Consider the following 22,347-nt stretch of genomic DNA (forward strand, 5'->3'; position numbering starts at 1 on the left):
TTTGGACACATGAGAGCACTCAGATCCTGATCATATTGCAAAATCTAAATTTAAAGAGTTACTTCAAGATACATAAAGTAAATGCTATTGATATCAATGCAGTATAAACATTCTATAGAGACTGTATTTATTTGAAATCTCTTTATAACTATAACTATTTTTTCACATTACAGGAGTTCCAAGAATTATTAAATCTGTTTCATGTCATGGCAAAGCAAAATATTTGAGGAGAGGATTTGTGTTTTCAGACTGATTTTACATAGAGCACAAATAAGCAATGGGTTGCTGGCGAGGAAGATCAGAAGATCGTCTTACCAGAATGGAGTGATGTAAATATGGAAACTACAAAATCCTGCTCTGTCTAATTTAATTGGTTTGCTGTTGGAAGGTTGATGAAATTTCAGACATTTGCGCCGGTGATGATAATTATGTTATTGGAGTTATCTATCAACCATGATGAGCTTTTTCCATGTTGTTACAATCAGGACTAAGTTCTCTTGGAAAGAATAGGACACAAGTAAGTAACAATATTTCCAGATTAGCAGCCCACCAGGTGTTCACAAATTGGATTCATGGTTACCCTGGAAAACATTTCTGAATTATCATACTTACCTGTGCGGTCTGCATAATTAGGAAAGCTTATCCTGATCTCGATGGACAGTATACAGGTTCCAACTACTACGCTGATTCTGGATCTGAAATCTTAATTTAGCGTTGAATTACTAACAAGTAACAATTGCATGCGATATTGGGCCATTTTGTGCACAAGTGGAAAAAACAGATTTTTTTCTACCATATTGGGTTTTGTAAGTTTAAAATTGGAGTATGTTGTTTCAAGCCTTGAAAATGAGAAATTTATATAATGGAAAAAAATCAATTGTTTCATATCGTTACCTCTGGAGATTGCTTGTCAACAGCCTTTGAATTTTGCACTAATGTTTAGTTTGATCACAGTTTGTAAATTCAGATTGATATTTATTAGAGATGAGCGAGCATACTCGCTAAGGCACATTACTCGAGCGAGTAGTGCCTTAGCCGAGTATCCTCCCGCTCGTCTGTAAAGATTCAGCTGCCGGCGTGGGTGACAGGTGAGTTGTGGCGGTGAGCAGGAGGGAGCTGGGGGGAGAGAGGGAGAGAGAGATCTCCCCTCCGTTCCTCCCCACTCTCCCCCGCCGCTCCCCGCCGGCCCCCGAATCTTTAGAGACGAGCAGGAGGATACTTGGCTAAGGCACTACTCACTCGAGTAATGTGCCTTAGCGAGTATACTCGCTCATCTCTAATATTTATATATCTATATATATTTTAACTATTTACTCACTTGGCAGGGTCAAAAAAGACCACACCACATCTAATTCTGGGTGTAACTCCTCAAATCAGCCAACCTATGGCATTGTCTTTGAAATGAATGGACCAACTTACTTTTCTTGGTGGCCATTGCACGCAAGCAGTTCCTCTTTCCAGTAGATGCCGGTTCTGACAACCGCCTGGATGGAGTGTGTGCATGCTCAGCTGTGCTGTTAAAAGGCCGGCACGAAACTTGCAAATGTGTCACCTGCCAATGTGGTCATTTTGGTCTGCTCAAGGTTCTAGTCAATTATTTCTGATTCTCCAGTTTCCAAACTTTGGCTTGGCTATTCTGATTACGTTCATGTCTCCACTCCTGTTTCTTGCTTGTTATTCTGATTACGTCACTGTCTGCCACCTGCCCTGACCTTTGGTCTGATTTATGACTGTGTTACTATCCACTGTTTGCCCTGACAGTTTGAAATGATTTACCATGCTGAACCTGCTCTCCGTAACCAGACCCTATGTTCCCCATGCTAAAGTATGCTGCCTGCCCTCACCCAAACTGCTTGAATATGCTCCTGTTCACACCCTCAGGTACTGCACTTTGGCCTTAAATAGCATCAACAGCCACAATAGTGGAGTCACTCTGAGTAAAGGCCTGGGAACCTTGCAGTGAAACCTACATCCCAGCTGGTTGGGTGAACCTGGTCTTCACTCTTTATCTCAGGTGTTGCCTCATGATTTGACCTAAAATCAGTGCCATTTGTTTCAGTCATAAAATGGACCCGTTCGGACAGGGGGTGCTGTTTTCTTGCTCCCCGAAAGAACAGAAAAATAGAAACCCCCAGTACTAGTGTGATCTAGCCCTTACAGGGGTCCATTGGCAACGTATTCTGGGACCAGAAGAGTTGTAAAGGTAACTTCTGGTAAGGTGGATCTGACCCTGGGCACAACAGATAACATCATTGTACAGGAGAGTAAGCGATACAAACACTTGTAGAAGGAAGGCAGATTAAAACCAAGAAAATTATGTTTTTATTAAATGTCGTCATGTAGCTGCACTAAGACAATGAGAAGACTTAAGGAGGTCTCCAAGCTGTATTACCGAGGGACAAGATATATAGAACAACACCATTCTGAGACTGCCCATAGGGCTTTAGAGCATCGCAGAACACTCACATAAACACAGACAGCTTCATCCTTGTTTGGTCTCTTCAGTGTTGTGAAGAGCCATTATAAAAAGTGAAGAGACTATACTGTTTGCATGCAGATAAGGTTCTTCAAAATCCAAATTAGTGATGCTTACTGTGGGGTGGGGGCTATGTTAATTATCCAGTTTATATTTGGATTTTGGATGGATATTAGAATGCCCAGAGGAAACCAATATGAAAGAGAACATACACACTTTATGCAGTTGGTGCCCTGGAGTTCAGCCTGGGTCCCTAGCACTGCATGGTAGAAATACTGACCACTAAGCCACCATGAAATGTACAAACCAATAAATTAGCACAGAAATACCCTATGTGATTAATAGATTAACATATGTATCTCATAATAGCTTCGATGAGGTGACTACAGATCTCTACACATACGTCTTATTATGAATTTTCACTATCATCTGTGCAGAATAACCCACATAGGATCCACCTGAGTGGTAGTAAAGGGATAACACAGTCATAGTCATTGTTACAGGACACCTACGATGGAACCATGGCTTAGATATATCATCTGGTTACATATCACATTGAACAAGAAAGTTGTTGGCAGTCAGAAGGATATGGAAGTTACCAAAACAAGATACAAGTACGTAATTCTATAGCTTCATTTCACATTAATACACAAATGGAGAGAGAAGTCTCCAGTAAATTTGGTGTACATTCCTTCTAAGGATCCACCAATGCTTCGAAGAACTGTCCGTTTTCAAGAATAAAGAAGTCTTTGATCAAAACGGACTTTCTTACAAAACATTAACATCTCAGAGTTTTTAGGAGTTCATCATGTTTTCTGTGATTGATCCATCAACATCTTTCTTCTCCTCTTGAATTGACGTAGCTACTAGATTAGGTTTGTCTGTGTTGGCTTGACTGGTATGATCCTGTGATTCGGACTCATCGATATTGGAGGCCGTTCTAAAGCTGGATTCACTGCCTACATCACTGTTTTGCAATGGAAGCAAAGCCTTGTGTCTCATCAAGCTGTCATCACTGTTCTTTGCCTCCAGTGAGTTTTTGGCTTTTGTAGCCTTGTTGGACACAGAATTTTTTGAAGGTTCATCAAAGCTTAGAGACAAAGTGACAGTTCCACTACCAAAGCTCACCTTCTGCTTGCAGCTCCTGGCTCTTTCTGCTGCTGCAAAGTGTTCATCATGGTTGCTTTTGCTACTGATAGAAGATGATGGAGTGGAACCTGATGACCCTCCTAAGCTGTTAGACCTTTTGTGGGAAACATTGCTACGTCTCAGAGTGGCTCTGGCTGCAACTTTGAAAGCATGAGCTACTGTGCTGCATCGGACCTCTTCAATGGTGTTCCTGGATGGTTTGAACAAAATTATGTAGACTTTATTGAAGAAAATACAAGTCAGTAAGCCAAAACTAGAAGCCAGGATGGCAATGATCTCAACAGCTGATACATATTTCCCGTAAGTGCTCACATAAGCTGGTATGAAGGAGATCCAAACAATGAAGAATATGAGCATGCTAAAAGTGATAAACTTGGCTTCATTGAAATTTTCCGGCAGTTTTCTAGCTTTGAAAGCAAAGAAAAAGCATATTGCAGCAAGCAAGCATGTATATCCAATCAGGAAGCCGAGAGCCATCAATGATCCCTCGTTACAGATGACAAAAATGATCTCATCTTCATGATTTTTAGCACTCTTTGGGGGCGCAGTGTAAAGCCAGATAATACAGGTCACAATTTGGACAAAGGTACACAGGAACACAAGAAGAAACTGGAGGTTCAAGCCCCACCATTTCCTCTGAAAGCTGGTGGGGATTTTGGCTTCAAACACAAGCAAGATACGATTGGTCTTCACCAAGATGCATGATATACACAGGACAAAGCTAATACCAAATGCCGGCTGCCGTAACTGACATGTCCAGTCCTCAGGTTCTCCAATAAAGAACAAAGAACTAGAGAAGCAACACAAGAGAGAGAAGAGCAGAAGGTATGAGAGCTCTCGGTTGGTGGCTTTAACGATGGGAGTGTTGCGGAACTTGATGAAAACACTGAAGACGAAGGACGTGAGGCATATACCCAGGATGGCAAACAATGTCAGGGCTATCCCAAAGGGCTCTGTCCAGGACAGGAACTCTATCTCTTTTGCGATGCAGGATGTGTGGTTTTCGTTGGACCAGTAGTCTGTGGCACATTTCTCACAGGCGCTGGCATCTGATACGGAATAAAACAGATTATTCACAATATCAAAAAGTAGAACAATACTACACCATCACACTCATAATGTCATCAGGGCATTTCCACTACTGAAGGTCAGTGGAAATTTTCTGCTGCCCACTGCAAGAAGTCATATGAAATGTCTTTAGCAATTTTTAAATGAAAATTTAAATAATAATAATCATTATCTTTATTTGTATAGCGCCAACTTATTGGTCAACGCTTCGATTTTTATCTGCAACAGTTTTTCGTTAGAATAAATGAGACCCAAATGATTCCTTTTGTCAAGTTGTGAGAAGTTTTTTTTGTTTTTGAGGAGGGGGGGGGGGGGGAACATGTACGATACAATATCTAAATCATTTCAATTTAGTATAGTTTTTATCCAGTTTCCCAAGTTCCTGAATGTAACATTTTTCTATTTATGCAGCATATCTCTCCCACTAGAGATATTTTTTCTTGCAATGCAAGAGCGATGATTATGAAACCAATGATTTTCAATAGTTTCATACTAATTAGCTTTTTTTTTCTTAAGTCAGAAAAAAATCTGCAATATCGCTTAGTGTTTTCAATGGGGCCGGCGGCAGCAGCGTTGGCCCCATTGAAAACATAGGGAATACATTGTGGACTTCTGCCACAGCTGTGACAGCTATGGCAGGGGATTCCTCCATCCCTGTGGGTATGAAGGAATCCTTTGCCTCAGCTGTGGCAGAAATCCGTGATGCTATCAGATTGCTTTCAATGAGTGCCACGGGATTATGTGGATTGTGTATACTGCTTTCAATGGAGTCGGCACTGCTGCAGCCCCATTGAAATCAGTGAATTGCAGGCAACCCCCGCAGCGATGATTTTCAAGGAAGAGCTTGAAATATAAGCCCTTCCCTAAAAATCATGGCTGGATGTAAAAATAAATTATACTGATCTAGAAGAGCTCTTCTCTCTGGAATGGCAGTCTTCTGCGTTCTGGAGGCCTGGGATTGAAAAATCCCCACCCCCAGAAAGCACTGGTGTCGTTGGCTGAGCACTCAGCCAATCACAGGCATTGCTCAGCCATTGAATTTGGGCAGAACCATAAGACTATATGTACATGGGCACAATCCATGTTGGAAGAATGAAATGTCAATCCACCTAACATTCCACAAGCGAAATCTCTTTCTAAGCCATGGATCTCTGTGCGGATTTGCACATGCAGCTCCCATGGATCAGCATACAGATTTAGGAAGGTTTAATGGGGCAAATACATGTGCAGATTCCGTGTCAAGAAGTCACATATTACTTTTTTTTGTTACACTGGTGGATTTTGAAATAATCCCCGCAGTATAGGCTACAGCTTGGATTTCCATTAACCCCTTAGTGACGAAGCTTTTTTGCTTTTTTCTATTTTCGTTTTTTCCTAGTCCCTTTTAAAAAGTCGTAGTTCCTTTATTTATCCATCGACGTCGCTGTATGAGGATTTGTTTTTTGCGGGACGAGTTGCATTTTTCAATGGCGCTATTTATTGTACCATATAATTTACTGAAAAACTTTTTAAAAATTCTAAGCGGAGAGAAATGGAAAAAAAAACGACATTCCACCATCTTTCGGTGCTTCCTGTTTCTACGGCGCACAAACTGCAACAAAAACGACCTGATATTTTTATTCTATGGGTCAGTACGATTACTACAATACCATTTTTTTTTGCTGTAGTACTTGTATTTATTTAAAGATATTAAATTTTTTAAAATTATTTTCTGCGCACAATAACTTTTTAATTTTTTGGCGACGTAGTTGTGTGAGGGCTCATTTTGTGCGGGATGTCCTGTCGTTTATGTTGGTGCCATTTTCGCATACAGTTGACTTTCTGATCGCCTTCTATTACATTTTTTCTCGGATATAGGGGGACCAAAAAAGTGCATTTCGGGCGTTCTATTTTTTTTTTTACCACGTTCACCGTGCGGAGTAAATAATACATTACTTTGATAGATCAGACTTTTACGGAGGCAGTTATACTAAAGACGTATTTTTGGTTTATTATTTTGATTTTTTTATTGCAAATATGGCAAAAGGTTTTTTTTTTTTACTTTTATTGCTTTTTTTCTTTTTAATAATAACTAAAACTTTATTGTTCTTTTTTTACACTTTCTTTCAGTCCCCAGGGGGGACCACAACCAGTGATGCTTTGATCGCTCCTGCAGTATGACGTAATGCTATAGCATTACATCATACTTCTTTTTCACAGGCAGTCTATCAAGCCACCCCACGGGGATGGCTTGATAGGCATTCTGCTAAGGCAGCCCTGGGGCCTTTCAGAAGGCCCTCGGCTGCCATGACACCTGCACTGCTCCCCCGATCTCACCGCGGGGGGGCCGTACGGGACCCCCGAACATCGTTCGGGGGATTTAAATGCCGCTGTCAGAATTTAAAGGGTTAATAGCTATTGCCCGCGGGTGTCAGCTGTAATAAACAGCTGACGCTGCCCCCACTGTATGGAGGGAGATAGCGCCAATTGACTTCATTTGGAGTTTTAAATTACATTAATTGGACCATCTTCCATTTTTTAACCCCCTTGAAAAACAGATTGCACAGGGATGACTGTCGCATGTTAAAAACACAAAAACAGATGTAGATTGCACATATACTTGTGAAGAAATTGGTCAGTTTTTCGTTGCCCTAAAGGTACATTTACATGGGGGCGATTATTGCTGAATTATCGCTGGAAATAGAGAATTTGGGCAGTAATTGTCCAGTGTATATGTGGATGCTGAGCGAGAAATCACTCACATGTTGGGAATTGCTTGCTTGTTAGCAGAACTAATCTTTGAGTGACTCCTGTTTACTGTGAATGGAGGCGGGCAACCGGAACAATCCCCTTTCCACCCCGTGTACGTTCACTTGAGTGACTATCTCTCCTGTGTAAAGCACACAAGCAATAGTCGGATGGTAGTCCGTGGAACAGCTGCATCTGGCTGTCGTCCCATGTAGAAGTACCTTAAATCGCACTCACTTGTGTCAATAAGGCCTTAGGCTCCTTTTATATCACATTATACAGATATAGCAAATGTTAACTTGACATTTAACGCATTACAATAACATAACTACAGAGTACCAGTCTGCTGTAAATCGAGTCATCACAGTTAACAATTGCTGCATCTGTACAATCGTACACACAATGCACGGTGTGAACTGTTACCTGTCTCATCGGAGTATTCCCCATCTGGACAGTCCTCGCAGCTAAAACAGCAGGTGGGTTCTCCTTCAATGATGCCTTTCCTGGTGCCTTCCTGGCAAATTCTGCTGCAGTTTGAAAAAGGAACCTGGTGGAATTAGAAATTATTTTAAAATTTGAAAGGTGTAATATGTGAACAGGTCCAGCAGGTGGCGCTACATGATCACTAGCTATATCACTAGCATCACCGGGAGAAACACCAAAAACATAATTTACTTGTTTCCATTAACCACCAGAGACTGATAATCTCTCCTGACCTACTCACACCACTAGTAATCTGTTACAATGTGTCAGTGTAGACAATCCTCTCTAAAGGCGTTGTATCAGGATTAAAAGTTATTTCCTATCCACAGCAAAACTTTCAGATCAGTAGGGGTGTTCCTCATGCGGAGAACAGAGGGGTGCCAAAGGTCACCAACATGAATGTATCAGCAATCAACCGTGTGCACCGTAGCTCCATTCATTTCAATGGGACTTGCAGAAATAGCCGAGCGGTTGGCTGTTTTTGTCACTCCTGTTAGAATGAATGGAGCGGCAGCGCACATTTTGGATTGCTGATGCATTCAAATTGGGTAGCTTCTCAACAACTGTTCTCAGGTTGTGAACATTATCTCCCATCCTGTCCATAGGGGATAACTTAATACTAGCACAACCAATTACTAATTCTACGTTATGCAGCCTAGGAATTAATTGATGCGATTCCCATTTTGGACATAACATGTTATAAGCATCATAAGATTCATTATGAGTAGAGATGAGCGAGCGTACTCGTCCGAGCTTGATGCTCGTTCGAGTATTAGGGTGTTTGAGATGCTCGTTACTCGAGACGAGCACCACGCGGCACTCGGCTCCATTACATTTCCTTCCCTGAGAAATTTGCGCCCTTTTCTGGCCAATAGAAAGACAGGGAAGGCATTACAACTTCCTCCTGTGACGTTCCAGCCCTATCCCACCCCCCTGCAGTGAGTGGCTGGCGAGATCAGGTGACACCCGAGAATATAAATCGGCCCCTCCTGCGGCTCGCCACAGACACACTCTAAGGCTGCATTCACAAGAACGTATATGCTCGGTTTTCACGCCGAGCCAATATACGTCCTCCTCATCTGCAGGGGTGGGGGAGCCTGGAAGAGCCAGGAGCAGGAACCGAGCTCCCGCCCCCTCTCTGCCTCCTCTCCACCCCTCTGCACTATTTGCAATGGGCAGAGGCGGGACGGGGCGGGGCTAATTCTCGGAACTTGGCCCCACCCCATCCCGCCTCCCCTCATTACAAAAAGTGCAGAGGGGCGGAGAGGAGGCAGTGAGGGGGCGGGAGCTCGGTTCCTGCTCCTGGCTCTTCCAGAATCCCCCCCCCCCCTGCAGACGAGGACAACGTATATCGGCTCTGCGTGAAAACCGAGCCGATATACGTTCATGTGAATGCACCCTTAGAGAGATCAGGGAAAGTGCTGTTGAGCCTGCTGCTGCTATGGGGACAGTGTTAGCATCTTCAAGAACCACAACGGTCCTTCTTAGGGCCACAGCTCACCTAATGCATTACTGTTGTGGCTGCTGTGAGCAGTTTTGCACAATTTTTTTTTTTTTTATGTATATCGGGCGTGCAGGCTGTAGCGTTCTCAGGCTGCAGTCTGTACTTTAGTATAGGGGCACTATTGGTCAGGCAGGGACAGTGGTAGTGTAGAATCCTGTCTACAAGTACCCCAACGGTTCTTCTTAGGGCAACCTGCGACCGTGTGCATTTAACTCCGTAGTTGCTGGGAGTTGTAGTACCTCTGCATTGCACAGCCTAGCCAGCATGCAGCCTTCATTTAGAAATATTTTTCTGTCTGCACTTCGCGTAGCCTCACTGCAGTGTGCCTCTAAGTGTACGCCAAGAAACCGCACAATTTCTACAACGCTCTGTTATACGTGTGCTGTCTCAGACGTTCAGACGTTCACGGTCTGCCCGATGCCCATAGATTGAAAGTGCAATACACACTGCATAGCCTCAGCCTGCATTGCAGAGTAAAATAAGGAGATTACCCAGTGCATGTGCCTGCGTGGCCTGTGGGACTTCACGTCCATCCAAACTGCATAGTTCACAGCTAGGCCTAAGTCCAGCCTACCTTATAATTTATCTCTGGCTTCATTTAGCGTTATATTACCGCTGGCATCCAGCAACTGCGCGGCAATAATTCACAAACATTTTTACACCGCTCTGTCTCTGCTCGATTCTTAATCCACCATGCTAAGGGGTAGGGGTAGGGGTAGAGGACGTGGAGGCGGTCGCGGTCGAGGACGCGGAGGTCCACGTGAGGGTGTGAGCATAGGCCGAGTTCCTGGTCCAGGTGAATCGCAGCCGGCTGCTGCGGGAGTAGGAGAGAGGACAGTTTCTGGGGTCCCCAGCTTCATATCACAATTTTTGGGTCCACGTGGTAGACTTTTATTAAAAACCGAGCAGTGTGAGCAGGTCCTGTTGTGGATGGCAGAAAGTGCATCCAGCAATGTATCGACCACTCAGTCTTCTACGCCGTCCACTGCTGCAACTCTGAATCCTCTGGCTGCTGCTCCTCCTTCCAGCCTCCTCACTCCATGAAAATGACACATTCTGAGGAGCAGGCAGACTCCCAGGAACTGTTCTCGGGCCCCTGCCCAGATTGGGCAGCAATGGTTCCTCTCCCACCGGAGGAGTTTGTCGTGACCGATGCCCAACCTTTGGAAAGTTCCTGGGGTCCGGGGGATGAGGCTGGGGACTTCCGGCAACTGTCTCAAGAGCTTTCAGTGGGTGAGGAGGACGATGACGATGAGACACAGTTGTCTATCAGTGAGGTAGTAGTAAGGGTAGTAAGTCCTAGGCAGAAGCGCACAGAGGATTCGGAGGAAGAGCCGCTGGACGATGAGGTGACTGACCCCACCAGGTGTGATAAGCCAACTGAGGACCGGTCTTCAGAGGGGGAGGCAATTGCAGCCGCAGGACAGGTTGGAAGAGGCAGTGGGGTGGGCAGGGGTAGAGGCAGGGCACGAGCAAATAATCCACCAGCTGTTTCCCAAAGCACCCCCTCGCGCCAAGCCATTGTGCAGAGGCCAAGGTGCTCTAAGGTGTGGCAGTTTTTCATGGAGACGCCGGACGACCGACGAACAGTGGTGTGCAACCTTTGTCGCGCCAAGATCAGCCGGGGAGCCACCACCACCACCAGCATGCGCAGGCATATGATGGCCAAGCACCCCACAAGGTGAGACGAAGGCCGTTCACCGCCTCCAGCTTGCGCCACTGCCTCTCCCCCTGGGCCCCGACCTGCCACTGAGATCCAACCCCCCTCTCAGGACACAGGCACGACCGTCTCCTGGCCTGGACCCACACCCTCACCTCCGCTGTCCTCGGCCCCATCCAGCAATGTCTCTCAACGCAGCGTCCAGCTGTTGCTAAGAGAATCGTTGGAGCGGAAGCGCAAATACGCTGCCACGCACCCGCACGCTCAAGCTTTAAATGTCCACATAGCCAAATTGATCAGCCTGGAGATGCTCCCCTACAGGCTGGTGGAAACTGAGGCGTTCAAAAACATGATGGCAGCGGCAGCCCCGCGCTACTCTGTCCCCAGTTGCCACTATTTTTCACGGTGTGCCGTCCCAGCCCTGCACGACCATGTCTCACGCAACATCGTACGCACCCTCACCAATTCGGTTACTGGCAAGGTCCACTTAACAACAGACACGTGGACAAGCACAGGCGGGCAGGGCCACTATATCTCCCTGACGGCACATTGGGTGAATTTAGTGGAGGCTGGGACCGAGTCAGAGCCTGGGACCGCTCATGTACTACCCACCCCCAGAATTGCGGGCCCCAGATCGGTGCTGGTATCTGCGGCGGTGTATGCCACCTCGACTAAACCTTCCCCCTCCTCCTCCAACGCAACCTCTACCTTGCAAACAAGACTTGTCACCAGCAGCACGTCGCCAGCGAGGCGCGGCAGCACAGCGGTGGGCAAGCTTCAGCAGGCCGTGCTGAAACTACTCAGCTTAGGAGAGAAGAGGCACACGGCCCACGAACTGTTGCACGGTCTGACAGAGCAGACCGACCGCTGGCTTTCGCCGCTGAGCCTCCAACCGGGCATAGTCGTGTGTGACAACGGCCGTAACCTGGTGGCGGCTCTGCAGCTCGGCAGCCTCACGCACGTGCCATGCCTGGCTCACGTCTTTAATTTGGTGGTTCAGCAGTTTCTGAAAGGCTACCCACACTTGTCAGACCTCCTCGGCAAGGTGCGCCTGGTCAGCGCACATTTCCGCAAGTCCAACACTGACGCTGCCACCCTGCGGACCCTGCAACATCGGTTTAATCTGCCAGTGCACCGACTGCCTTGCGACGTGCCCACACGGTGGAACTCTACGCTTCACATGTTGTCCCTGATGTATGAGCAGCGTAGAGCTATAGTGGAATACCAACTCCAACATGGGCGGCGAAGTGGGAGTCAGCCTCCTCAATTCTTTACAGAGGAGTGGGCCTGGATGGCAGATATCTGCCAGGTCCTTGGAAACTTTGAGGAGTCCATCCTGATGGTGAGCGGCGATGCTGCAATCATTAGCGTCACCATTCCCCTGCTATGCCTCTTGAGAAGTTCCCTGCAAAGCATAAAGGATGATGCTTTGCTGGCGGAAACGGAGGCGGGGGAAGACAGTATGTCGCTGGATAGTCAGAGCACCCTCATGTCTATATCTCAGCGCGTGGAGGAGGAGGAGGAGGGGGAGGAGCCTGAGGAGGAAGAGACAGCTGGGCCCACTGCAGAGGGTACCCATGCTGCTTGCCTCTCATCCATTCAGCGTGTATGGCCTGAGGAGGAGGAGGATACTCAAAGTGATCTTCCTAGTGAAGACAGCCATATGTTGCGTACAGGTACCCTGGCACACATGGCTGACTTTATGTTAGCATGCCTTTCTCGTGACCCTCGTGTTAGACGCATTCTGGCCACTACGGATTACTGGGTGTACACACTGCTTGACCCACGGTATAAGGAGAACCTTTCTGCTCTCATTCCCGAAGAGGAAAGGGGTTTGAGAGTGATGCAATACCACAGGGCCCTGGTGGACAAACTGATGGTAAACTTCCCATCTGACAGCGCTAGTGGCAGAAGGCGTAGTTCCGAGGGCCACGTAGAAGGGGAGGCGCGGAGATCAGGCAGCATGTTCAGCGCAGGCAGGGGAACACTCTCCAAGGCCTTTGCCAGCTTTATGGCTCCCCAGCAAGACTGTCTCACACCTCCCCAGTCCAGGCTGAGTCGGAGGGAGCACTGTAAGAAGATGGTGAGGGAGTACGCAGCCGATCGTACCACCGTCCTCTGTGATGCCTCTGCTCCGTACAACTACTGGGTGTCAAAGCTGGACACGTGGCCCGAACTCGCGCTGTATGCCCTGGAGGTGTTGGCGTGCCCTGCGGCTAGCATCTTGTCAGAGAGGGTGTTTAGTGCAGCTGGGCGAATCATCACGGACAAGCGTACCCGCCTGTCAACTGACAGCGCCGACAGGCTTACACTCATAAAGATGAACAAAGCCTGGATTTCCCCAGACTTCTCTTCTCCACCAGCGGACAGCAGCGCTACCTAAAGAACTTCGTCAATCTGTGTATGGTATTCGTCCTCCTCCTCCGGCTCCTCCTCCTGAAACCTCTCGTAATCACCACGAATGGGCAATTTTTCTGTGGGCCAAAAGGCTCATTTAACTTTTCTAAATAATATTTAACTGTTTCAATTCTCATTAAAGCATTGAAACTTCCACCTGAACCAATTGTTTTTTAAACTGGGCTGCCTCCAGGCCTAGTTAAAAATTAAGCCACAGTACGCTAAGTGATTAATGAGTTTCACCTGCCCTCTGTGTTGGGCATGGGCAATTTTTCTGGGGTACATTTGTACTGTCGGTACAACAATTTTTCGGGCCCTCGCCTACAATGTAATCCAAGTAATTTTTATGGGCTTCGCCTGCACTCATGATCCACCACTGTGTCTGGGATTGGCCTATACTTTTGCTACAGAAATGTAACTCTGTTCTGCCTACCTATACTTCTGCCACAGTAATGCTACAGGGGTCTGACTATACTTCAGCAACAGAAATGTTACTTCGGTCTGCCGATACTTCTGCTCCTGAAATGTTACCTTGGTTGGTGTATACTGTTACTACTGTAATGTTACTAATACTGGGCTCTGCCCATAATGCTTCAACGGAAATGTTACTGGGGCAGGTCTATACTGCTATAACAGAAATGTAACTGCTTCTACGTTACTGTTGCTGGGGCCTGTCTATACTCCTACTACTGAAATCTTACCATTACTACGCTCTCCCTACACTGCTGCCAGGGAAATGTGAATCTGCTGCTTTGTCCCTACTGCTTCTACGTTACTGTTGCTGGGGCCTGACTATACTCCTACTATTGAAATCTTACCAATACTATGCTCTCCCTACACTGCTGCCAGGGAAATGTGAATCTGCTGCTTTGCCCATACTGCTTCTACGTTACTGTTACTGGGATCTGTCTATACTGATACTACTGAAATTTTACTGGGGTCTATGTATACTGCTGCAAATGAAATGTTAGTGGGGGCTGTCCTCACTGCTGCCAATGAAATGTTACAGGGGTTGGTGCATACTCTTACCGCTGAAATGTTACTAATTCTCGGCTCTGCCTATACTGCTGCTACTGCAATGTTACAGGGTAGTGGAAACAGAGGCTTCCCAAAGACATGATGGTGGCGAGGCCACGCTACTAGGTTCCACAGGCGCGACAACTTTTCAGCGACGCGGTCACTGGGAAGGTGCATATAACCACGGACACGGGGACAGGACACGTACTGCCTCAAAAACTTCCCCGTCCTCCTCCTCTGACGTTAGCTCTGCTGTGCTGGGCACTGCAATGGGATATATTTATGTACCGCCGGTGGGTTCCAGGGAGCCACCCATGCTGTCGGTCCACAGGGACTTCACATAGGGGATTTGTACCTGCCTGTGTCTATGAATTAAAAACCCCAGTCAGGTTGGGGCATGCAGTGTGGGCCGAAGCCCACCTGCATTTAATCTGACGTTACCTCAGCTGTGCTGGGCAATGCAATGGGATTTATTTATGTACCGCCGGTGGCTTCCTGGGACCTACGCATGCTGTCGGTCCACACGGAGTTGTAACTGCATGTGTCTACTTATAAAGAACCCCAGTCTGACTGGGGCATGCAGTGTGGGCCGAAGCCAAACTGCATTAAATCTGACGTTACCTCAGCTGTGCTGGGCACTGCAATGGGATATATTTATATACCGCCGGTGGGTTCCAGGGAGCCACCCATGCTGTCGGTCCACAGGGACTTCACATAGGGGATTTGTACCTGCCTGTGTCTATGTATTAAAAACCCCGGTCAGGTTGGGGCATGCAGTGTGGGCCGAAGCCCACCTGCATTTAATCTGACGTTACCTCAGCTGTGCTGGGCAATGCAATGGGATTTATTTATGTACCGCCGGTGGCTTCCTGGGACCCTCTCATGCTGTCGGTCCACACAGACTTCACAATAGGTAGTTGTACCTACCTGTGTCTACTTATAAAAAACCCCAGTCTGACTGGGGCATGCAGTGTGGGCCGAAGCCCACCTGTATTTAATCTGACAATCACAAATAGTCAATTAGTCACAGCACACGCTTCACCTTAGCTTGTAAGGAAGGATATCATCACATAAGTGGTGCACGCTCGTCACAATCCTGGATCCCTGGATCAAAAGTATGTCAATCCAATGAAAAAGAGAAGAGCAGCACTCCAGGGAATAAAATCACTGTTCAGAACTTGACAAAGACCCTTTGGAGCAGGGTCGAAACGTTGTTCATGTCTTATGGGCACAATAAAGATACCAAAGTGATTTTATTCCCTGGAGTGCTGCTCTTCTCTTTTTCATTGTATTTAATCTGATGTTAGCTCTGCTGTCCAGGACACTGCAATGGGATATATTTATGTACCGCCGGTGGGTTCCAGGGAGCCACCCATGCTGTGGGTGCACACGGAATTCCCATTGCGGAGTTGTACCTGCCTGTGACTATTTATAAAAAAACCCAGTCTGACTGGGGCATGCAGTGTGGGCCGAAGCCCACCTGCATTTAATCTGACGTTAGCTCTGCTATCCGTGGCGCTGCATTGGGACAAACTACAGGAGCAATACAGCACTAGTAAGACGTGCACAGCTACGCTAGCATTGGAGTCCGCTGTAGGCACGCGATTGCTGAGGGTTTGTGCAGAGGCCTATGTCCTGGGTGCAGTGAAAGTCTGCTTCCTGCCTAGGATTGCTGAATCTGTGGGTCGAGGCCTATGCTGTGGGCGCGGTGCAAGTCTGCCATGTTTGGCCGCTCAGATCAATTTTTTGTTCATGTCTTGGGCTTCCTAGGAACCACCTATGCTGTTGGTGCAAACTTAGTTCCCATCGCGGTGTTTGACCTGTCTGGCACAAAGACACTGACTGACTTGGGTAGAGGGCAGAGCACTGACGGATTTCCCCTTGCAGTGTCGATTGAGCTATGCGACACCTTGACAGAATGAATACTGTGTGGCACATGGATTCCCCATTGCTATGCCCACGTTTGCAGCTCCTGACGGAGGTGGCACAGGATTGGAGTTCTCATTGCTTCTGTACAGCATTGTGGGCTATCGCCCCGCCCCTTTTAAAGAGGGTCGCTGCCTGGCCCTGCCAACCCTCTGCAGTGTGTGCCTCCGGTTCCTCCTCATGGCAGACACACTTATAAAATGACATGAGGGTGGTGTGGCTGTGAGGCCAGCGTGTGGCATGAGGGCAGCTGAAGGCTGCGCAGGGACACTTTGGTGTGAGCTGTGGACACTGGGTCATGCGGGGGGGGTTGGGCAGCATGTAACCCAGGAGAAGAGGCAGCGGTGTGTCCCGCAGGCAGTGATTGTGCTTAGTTGGAGGTAGTGTGGTGCTTAGCTAAGGTGTGGCTTACTAATGAGGGTTTGTCCGAAGTAAAAATTGTTAGGGGGGGGGGCCCACTCTTGCCACTATTGTGGCTGAATAGTGGGACCTGGGAACATGAAATGCAGCCCTGCATGTTGCCCCTCGCCTGCTCTATCCGTTTCTGTGTCGTTTCCAGCACTTTCTTGGGTTTTGCAGATTGTCACCAATGAAAACCTTAGCGGAGCATGGCTGATATAAAAAAATGCTTGAGTCGCCCATTGACTTCAATGGGGTTCGTTACTCGAAACGACCCCTCGAGCATCGCGGAAAGTTCGACTCGAGCACCCGAGCATTTTGGTGCTCGCTCATCTCTAATTATGAGGCATTATTATAATATGCTAGTGGAATGATTTTTCATCTGTTAAATTGGCATTTAACAATTTAATTAGTCTATCACAGCTTCCATACCACAGGCATATCATGTATTGAAGTAAAATGGCAATGGAACTAAAATATGGTCTGCCCAACAGTTATTAATTATTTTCATTTGATTGCTCTGTTTACATCTATATATGACTATCCTTCTGGATTATATATTGCCTTTTCTACCCATAATCATATTCCTGTCCATGATGCTCTTCACTTTAACAATGATTTTAATATGTATAGTGTTGTCCCCCCCACAAGTACTGAGGAAGAGGTCAACTAACCTCGAAACGCGTATACATGATGGTTTAATAAATAACCAGAGAAGTTTTGCAAATACTCATTTCATGTAACTATTATGCCAGTAGGTTGTGCCACATACCCACAACATTTTTGTTCCATTTTGGAATATGTGAAATTCAGGATCAACAGGAACCAAGCAGATAGAACCCCAGTGATCCAACTTTTACAGCATAGGGGTTAAATCTCTTCGGTTCGAAAACTCCTTTAAACTTTGCATACCTAAAACTGCACAAGTCCTTTTAATGATCAACGATTACGGTGCTCAAAAACTATTGATAAACCTGCTGTAATAAAATCTAGATTTCATCAAATAATGAGTGTTTCCTACAGAAGGAACAAACTGGGTCTGATTATGAGGAGGGTCTGACCACAGGACTTTAAGAAAGAAAAGGGTTAAATCGGGGTGCTCTTTAAAGAAGTAAACCCATATCTAACATATTTGTCTTTAAAAAGCCCTTTTCTGATGATCACTGTAAGAAAAACTGGTTAAAGGGGACACTGGTGAAAGCTGCAGTTTCTCTTATTGCCCTTCTACTCCATAGGAGGTTGCCGTGCGATGCCCAAATCCACCCCCTATTTATGCCCAGCAGCACCCACCTCTCTGGAGAATCCGCTCCACAAGATTTTGCTCTCATTGATGAACAGACGTTCTCCTTTCTTGGCGTAGACATTGTAGTGGCCGATATCTTCAAAGACGACTTCGTCTGAGTCGTCCTCCTTTGTCAGGTGCCAGTTAATGATGGTATAGTTCCCCACCAGGTCTCCAAAATCATTGAAATCTACCTGTTCCCCAATATTATTGGTGAAATTCAGGTGCCGCAGGTGCTTCAGGACCTGGAACACAAGGGACACTTACTGCAGTGATGGAAATTTATTTTTGTTACTGATAATGTAAATTATCTAATTTGCAACATAGAAGTCATGAAGAAATGTGCCTCAGTGAAGTACACTTATAGTACACAGGTCATGTAACTGACAGGTAAGTGGTCAATCTCCCATAATCTGCAGGTCCATGCCACGGACATTGGAGGATGGAAAGTGGAATTTTCTCCATATATTGTATATATTGCATTTATTTATTCAGAAATGTAACATGTTTATCTTCCAGAGCTGCACTCACAATTCTGCTGGTGGAGTCGCTGTGTGCATGCATTACATTACTATTCCTGATTGTAAGCTACACTCTTCAAAAGGCAGAAAAATAATGGCAAAAGAAGGCCAGAGTAAAAGTGAATTTGGTGCGGATTTCCCAATCTTCTTGATGCAGTTGTCACAGCCCCACATCACCTTATTCATTACATTATTTATGCTGTACTGGTTCTTTTTTTTAATATTCAAATCTTTTTTTAATAAATAAATAATCTTTGGTGGCCTGGGACACTTTTAACACACAATACGAGCACGTAACCAAAAACAAGTCCCCCAGTAAACATGTCCCATAAGTCTATCTTGCACTGTCGCAGCATGATGTTATAGAGTTCTCTGTTTTCTTATTATCCTGTATGAGCTTGTTGTATACTATATTGTTCGCTGTTACCTGGAATGTAAGGGGTAGCACAGCAATCCCTCCCTCTCCCCATTTTCTGCTTTAGGGATTTTACCCATGTGGCGGTTTTACTGCTCTATTTTTTTTCCTTTAGCTACCAAAATTATTTTTGCTGCTCTTTTTTTCCGTGACATATAGGACTATTTTTTAATATCTTTTTCACTGACTTTTTTTCCCGTTTTTTAGTTTTATTGTGGGTAAGAAGCTAAAAAAATTCATTTTTTAACATTTATAAGTTTTTTTAAAATTATTTTTCTATTTACACTAAAATAAAGTATGGGAATGGGTTCCTCTATTTGTTTCGGACATTGTGATATATAGTATGCATGGTTTTGGTTTACAGGGCGCATACGGTGACGGTTTTTGTTGGCGTCTGCTTTGTATTATTCTCTTTCTTATGTATGTATTGTTGTTTTATTATGTTATTTTGTTTTACTTATTTATGTAATTGTGTATTTTACTATCTATGTCCCCCATGACGTCATATAAGACCTCTGGGGGACATTCACATATTTTTTTTCTTTATTTGACACTTTCCCACTGTAGATGGGGCGTCCATAGGAGCCCTAGTTACAGGGGAAAGCAACCCCTGTGGTGACATTAGTCACCTGCAGAGCTGCCAGGGTCTAGTCTGACCCTCCAGCTCTGCAGTAGCAGGGAATCCCAGGAGGTCACATGACCCCCGAGGCTCCCGTAGTGAAAGTACATCTTACTTTCACTTTCCCCATACAGAGCACTGTATATCGGGGAAGCAGACAGCAGGAGGGGTTAAAAACGCCTCCTGCCTTCTGCTCCGGGTTATCAGCTGTCACTAACAGCTGATAACCCGTTCCTGCTCTGACTGATTGCAGAGCAGGAGACTTAAAGCACCACCATAATTTTACTATCGGCGGTGCTCTTAGCCCAGGACCAGCCGCCGTAAATTTACTGTGGGCTGGTTCTAAAGGGGTAAACATTACCTTCTTAGCAGATCATTAAAATACCAAAAGCAATCCTGTTCTGATTCTGAGTTACATTGTGTATTAAACTTCAGAGCTGCACTCCCTATTCTGGAGCTGAAATCTCCCACCATTACCTGCTTGTTCAGTTCCTGCACAGATCTCGCTTTTGTGACATGTATTCTGGCAATTGTATCTTAATCTAAAGTAGGAAAATGAATGTCTTTGAGTTGGAGGACCTTAGCTTAGGTGCAAGCGGAGCGTCTGAACACAGTTTGCTGTCTCTAATGGCAATCAGGACTGTATGCAGTTTTATAATAGAGATATGGTGACTATTGGGCAGTCTTCTACTATTACCAGATGCAATACTGTCTGATAAGTCTGTGTATCTAATCCTATCATATGTGATGCTGTCTGCTGAGCTGGAGTATCTAAGCTTGCTATGCTTGATACAATACAGAATATGGCTATATTTTTATTATTCGAGGACCACAGAGCTTGCACTCCAGTTGCTCTCAAGTTACATACAGTATAGTATTATTAAAGGAGGCAGAACATTGATTTGGGGAGCCATTTGTTTACCGTGGAGACAGGAAGCACTGTGCCTCTTGGCAGATTTCTTGTTTTCTAAGTGTCTGCCTTCCCTTGCATCAATACAGCTATAAGTATGAAATCCTGTACACTCCAAAAACAAAGATGGAAGGAAATCAACCGCCCTCACCGCACAGGATGCAAATATCATAAAAGACTCAACATACTTGGTATAAGCTGCAAAACCAAGATACTTGTTAGCCATGAGACCTTACTGTTAGGAGGCTACTGTATATACATTGGGGTGGGCTAAGTTCATCCCGGGCACTTACACTGAATGTCCTTTTAACAAAAAGTCATTCTTACCAATCCACTTTGTTTATTAGGTGGTCTGAAGATTGCAGCAGTCAACTTGTAAGACTGAAGACTAACGCCAGGTAATATAACTCCCTCATCCAGTCACTAAACAGAACTTTGTCTCAGGGCAGGAGGGTTGATTTAATTTCCTAAAATAGTTTTTCTATTATTCAGAGATCAATTTTTCTAATACAGAGGTGAAAATCCCTTTGCACAGCCATAGCAGTACATGATAAAATTCAGTTTGCCTGCAGCCACCACTAGGGGGAGCTCACTACATAGTCTTTTTGTACTATTGAGTTTTATATATAAACAATAAGCGTTTGTCAGCTCCCACTAGTGGTGGCTATACACAGCTAGAATGTAATCATTTCGAGGGCTATTCCTATTTTTTAAAGGCATGGTATATCGCTAGGGATTCCCACAGATCTTTAGAATGACAGGACCGCAACACAGATTTAAGGCTGCACCCCCTACTATGTTTACTTGAAGGGAAGGGGACACATAGCTAAACCAGTGTTATAACCCCCTCAGACTTGGTGGGGGTCCCAGAGGTAGCACACCTGACAATCATAAAGTGATAGTATATGTTAGCAATAGTTATATCTTTTTAACTTAATAGTTTTCAGGGAACTTTGAGCTCAGTTTTAGCAAAATCAAACTTTGGATGCTGGAGAGATAGATTCTAAAGTTAATGAGCACAAAATATTGAGACTATTTAGGGTAAAAAAAATACAAAATGGTGTTCAAGAGTGAATATTTACCTTAAAAGGAGATGTCTCACCAAAAAATATTGCTTCTAGTTACATTCAGCCCATAATTATAAACATATTTTGTATTTACACTTATTAAAAAAAGGAGTTTCTATCCCCAGATAACTCAGGACTAATGTTAGAATAGTGCCACTCACTGTTTCTACCACTAAATATTCCAGGAGTAATGTTAGAATAGCGCCACCTGCTGTTTCTATCCCCAGATATTGCAAGGCTAATGTTAGATGTTTCTATTGAGGAGCCTTTCTTTGTCTGGTCCACCTCCAAAGTGAACACACTTGCTCTGTCTTACTTCTGTGCAGTGGAGCAGAGAGAGAAGCAAGACTGAGCGAGTAGACCAATTACACTGCAGACATAGAACAGAAACAGCAGGTGGCACTATTCTAATATTAGTCCTGGAATATTGGACTAGACACATTTTTTTAAATAAGTGTAAGTAATTTTTTTCCATAATTACAAACTGCATTTAACAACCCCTTTAAGGCAAGGACTAGTGATGTCACCATCCTCATTTGATGATGTCACTAAGGCTATATTCACAGCTTGGAGGCTCTACTCTCCTGTCCATAAATAAAAGGGATGAGGCGCTGCAGCTTATATTTTTTTATATCTGTGTAAATGGACAAGAAAACGCAAATTTAGGGTAGACTTGATCGCGGCTTTTTTCTTTTTGCGCAATTTTTGTGGCAGTCGACCGAGCATA

The 22,347-nt window shown here is 45.3% G+C and overlaps 1 protein-coding gene across 1 annotated transcript in view; it reads right to left on the reverse strand.

Annotated features, from left to right (window-relative positions):
* Window positions 1-2,299: 2,299 nt before the first annotated feature.
* The window catches only part of CASR (calcium sensing receptor), a 91,419-nt gene continuing 71,371 nt past the window's right edge, over window positions 2,300-22,347 (reverse strand). Inside the window, exons 5-7 of the mRNA XM_066599310.1 lie at window positions 18,097-18,333; window positions 7,844-7,967; window positions 2,300-4,674 (exon numbers count right to left, since the gene is read on the reverse strand). Of these exons, the coding sequence (XP_066455407.1) occupies window positions 3,272-4,674; window positions 7,844-7,967; window positions 18,097-18,333 (1,764 nt within the window). The 3' untranslated portion in view covers window positions 2,300-3,271. The remainder of the gene's footprint in view (window positions 4,675-7,843; window positions 7,968-18,096; window positions 18,334-22,347) is intronic.

Source organism: Eleutherodactylus coqui, chromosome 4 (assembly GCF_035609145.1).
Source record: "Eleutherodactylus coqui strain aEleCoq1 chromosome 4, aEleCoq1.hap1, whole genome shotgun sequence".
NCBI classification, from domain to species: Eukaryota; Metazoa; Chordata; class Amphibia; order Anura; family Eleutherodactylidae; genus Eleutherodactylus; species Eleutherodactylus coqui.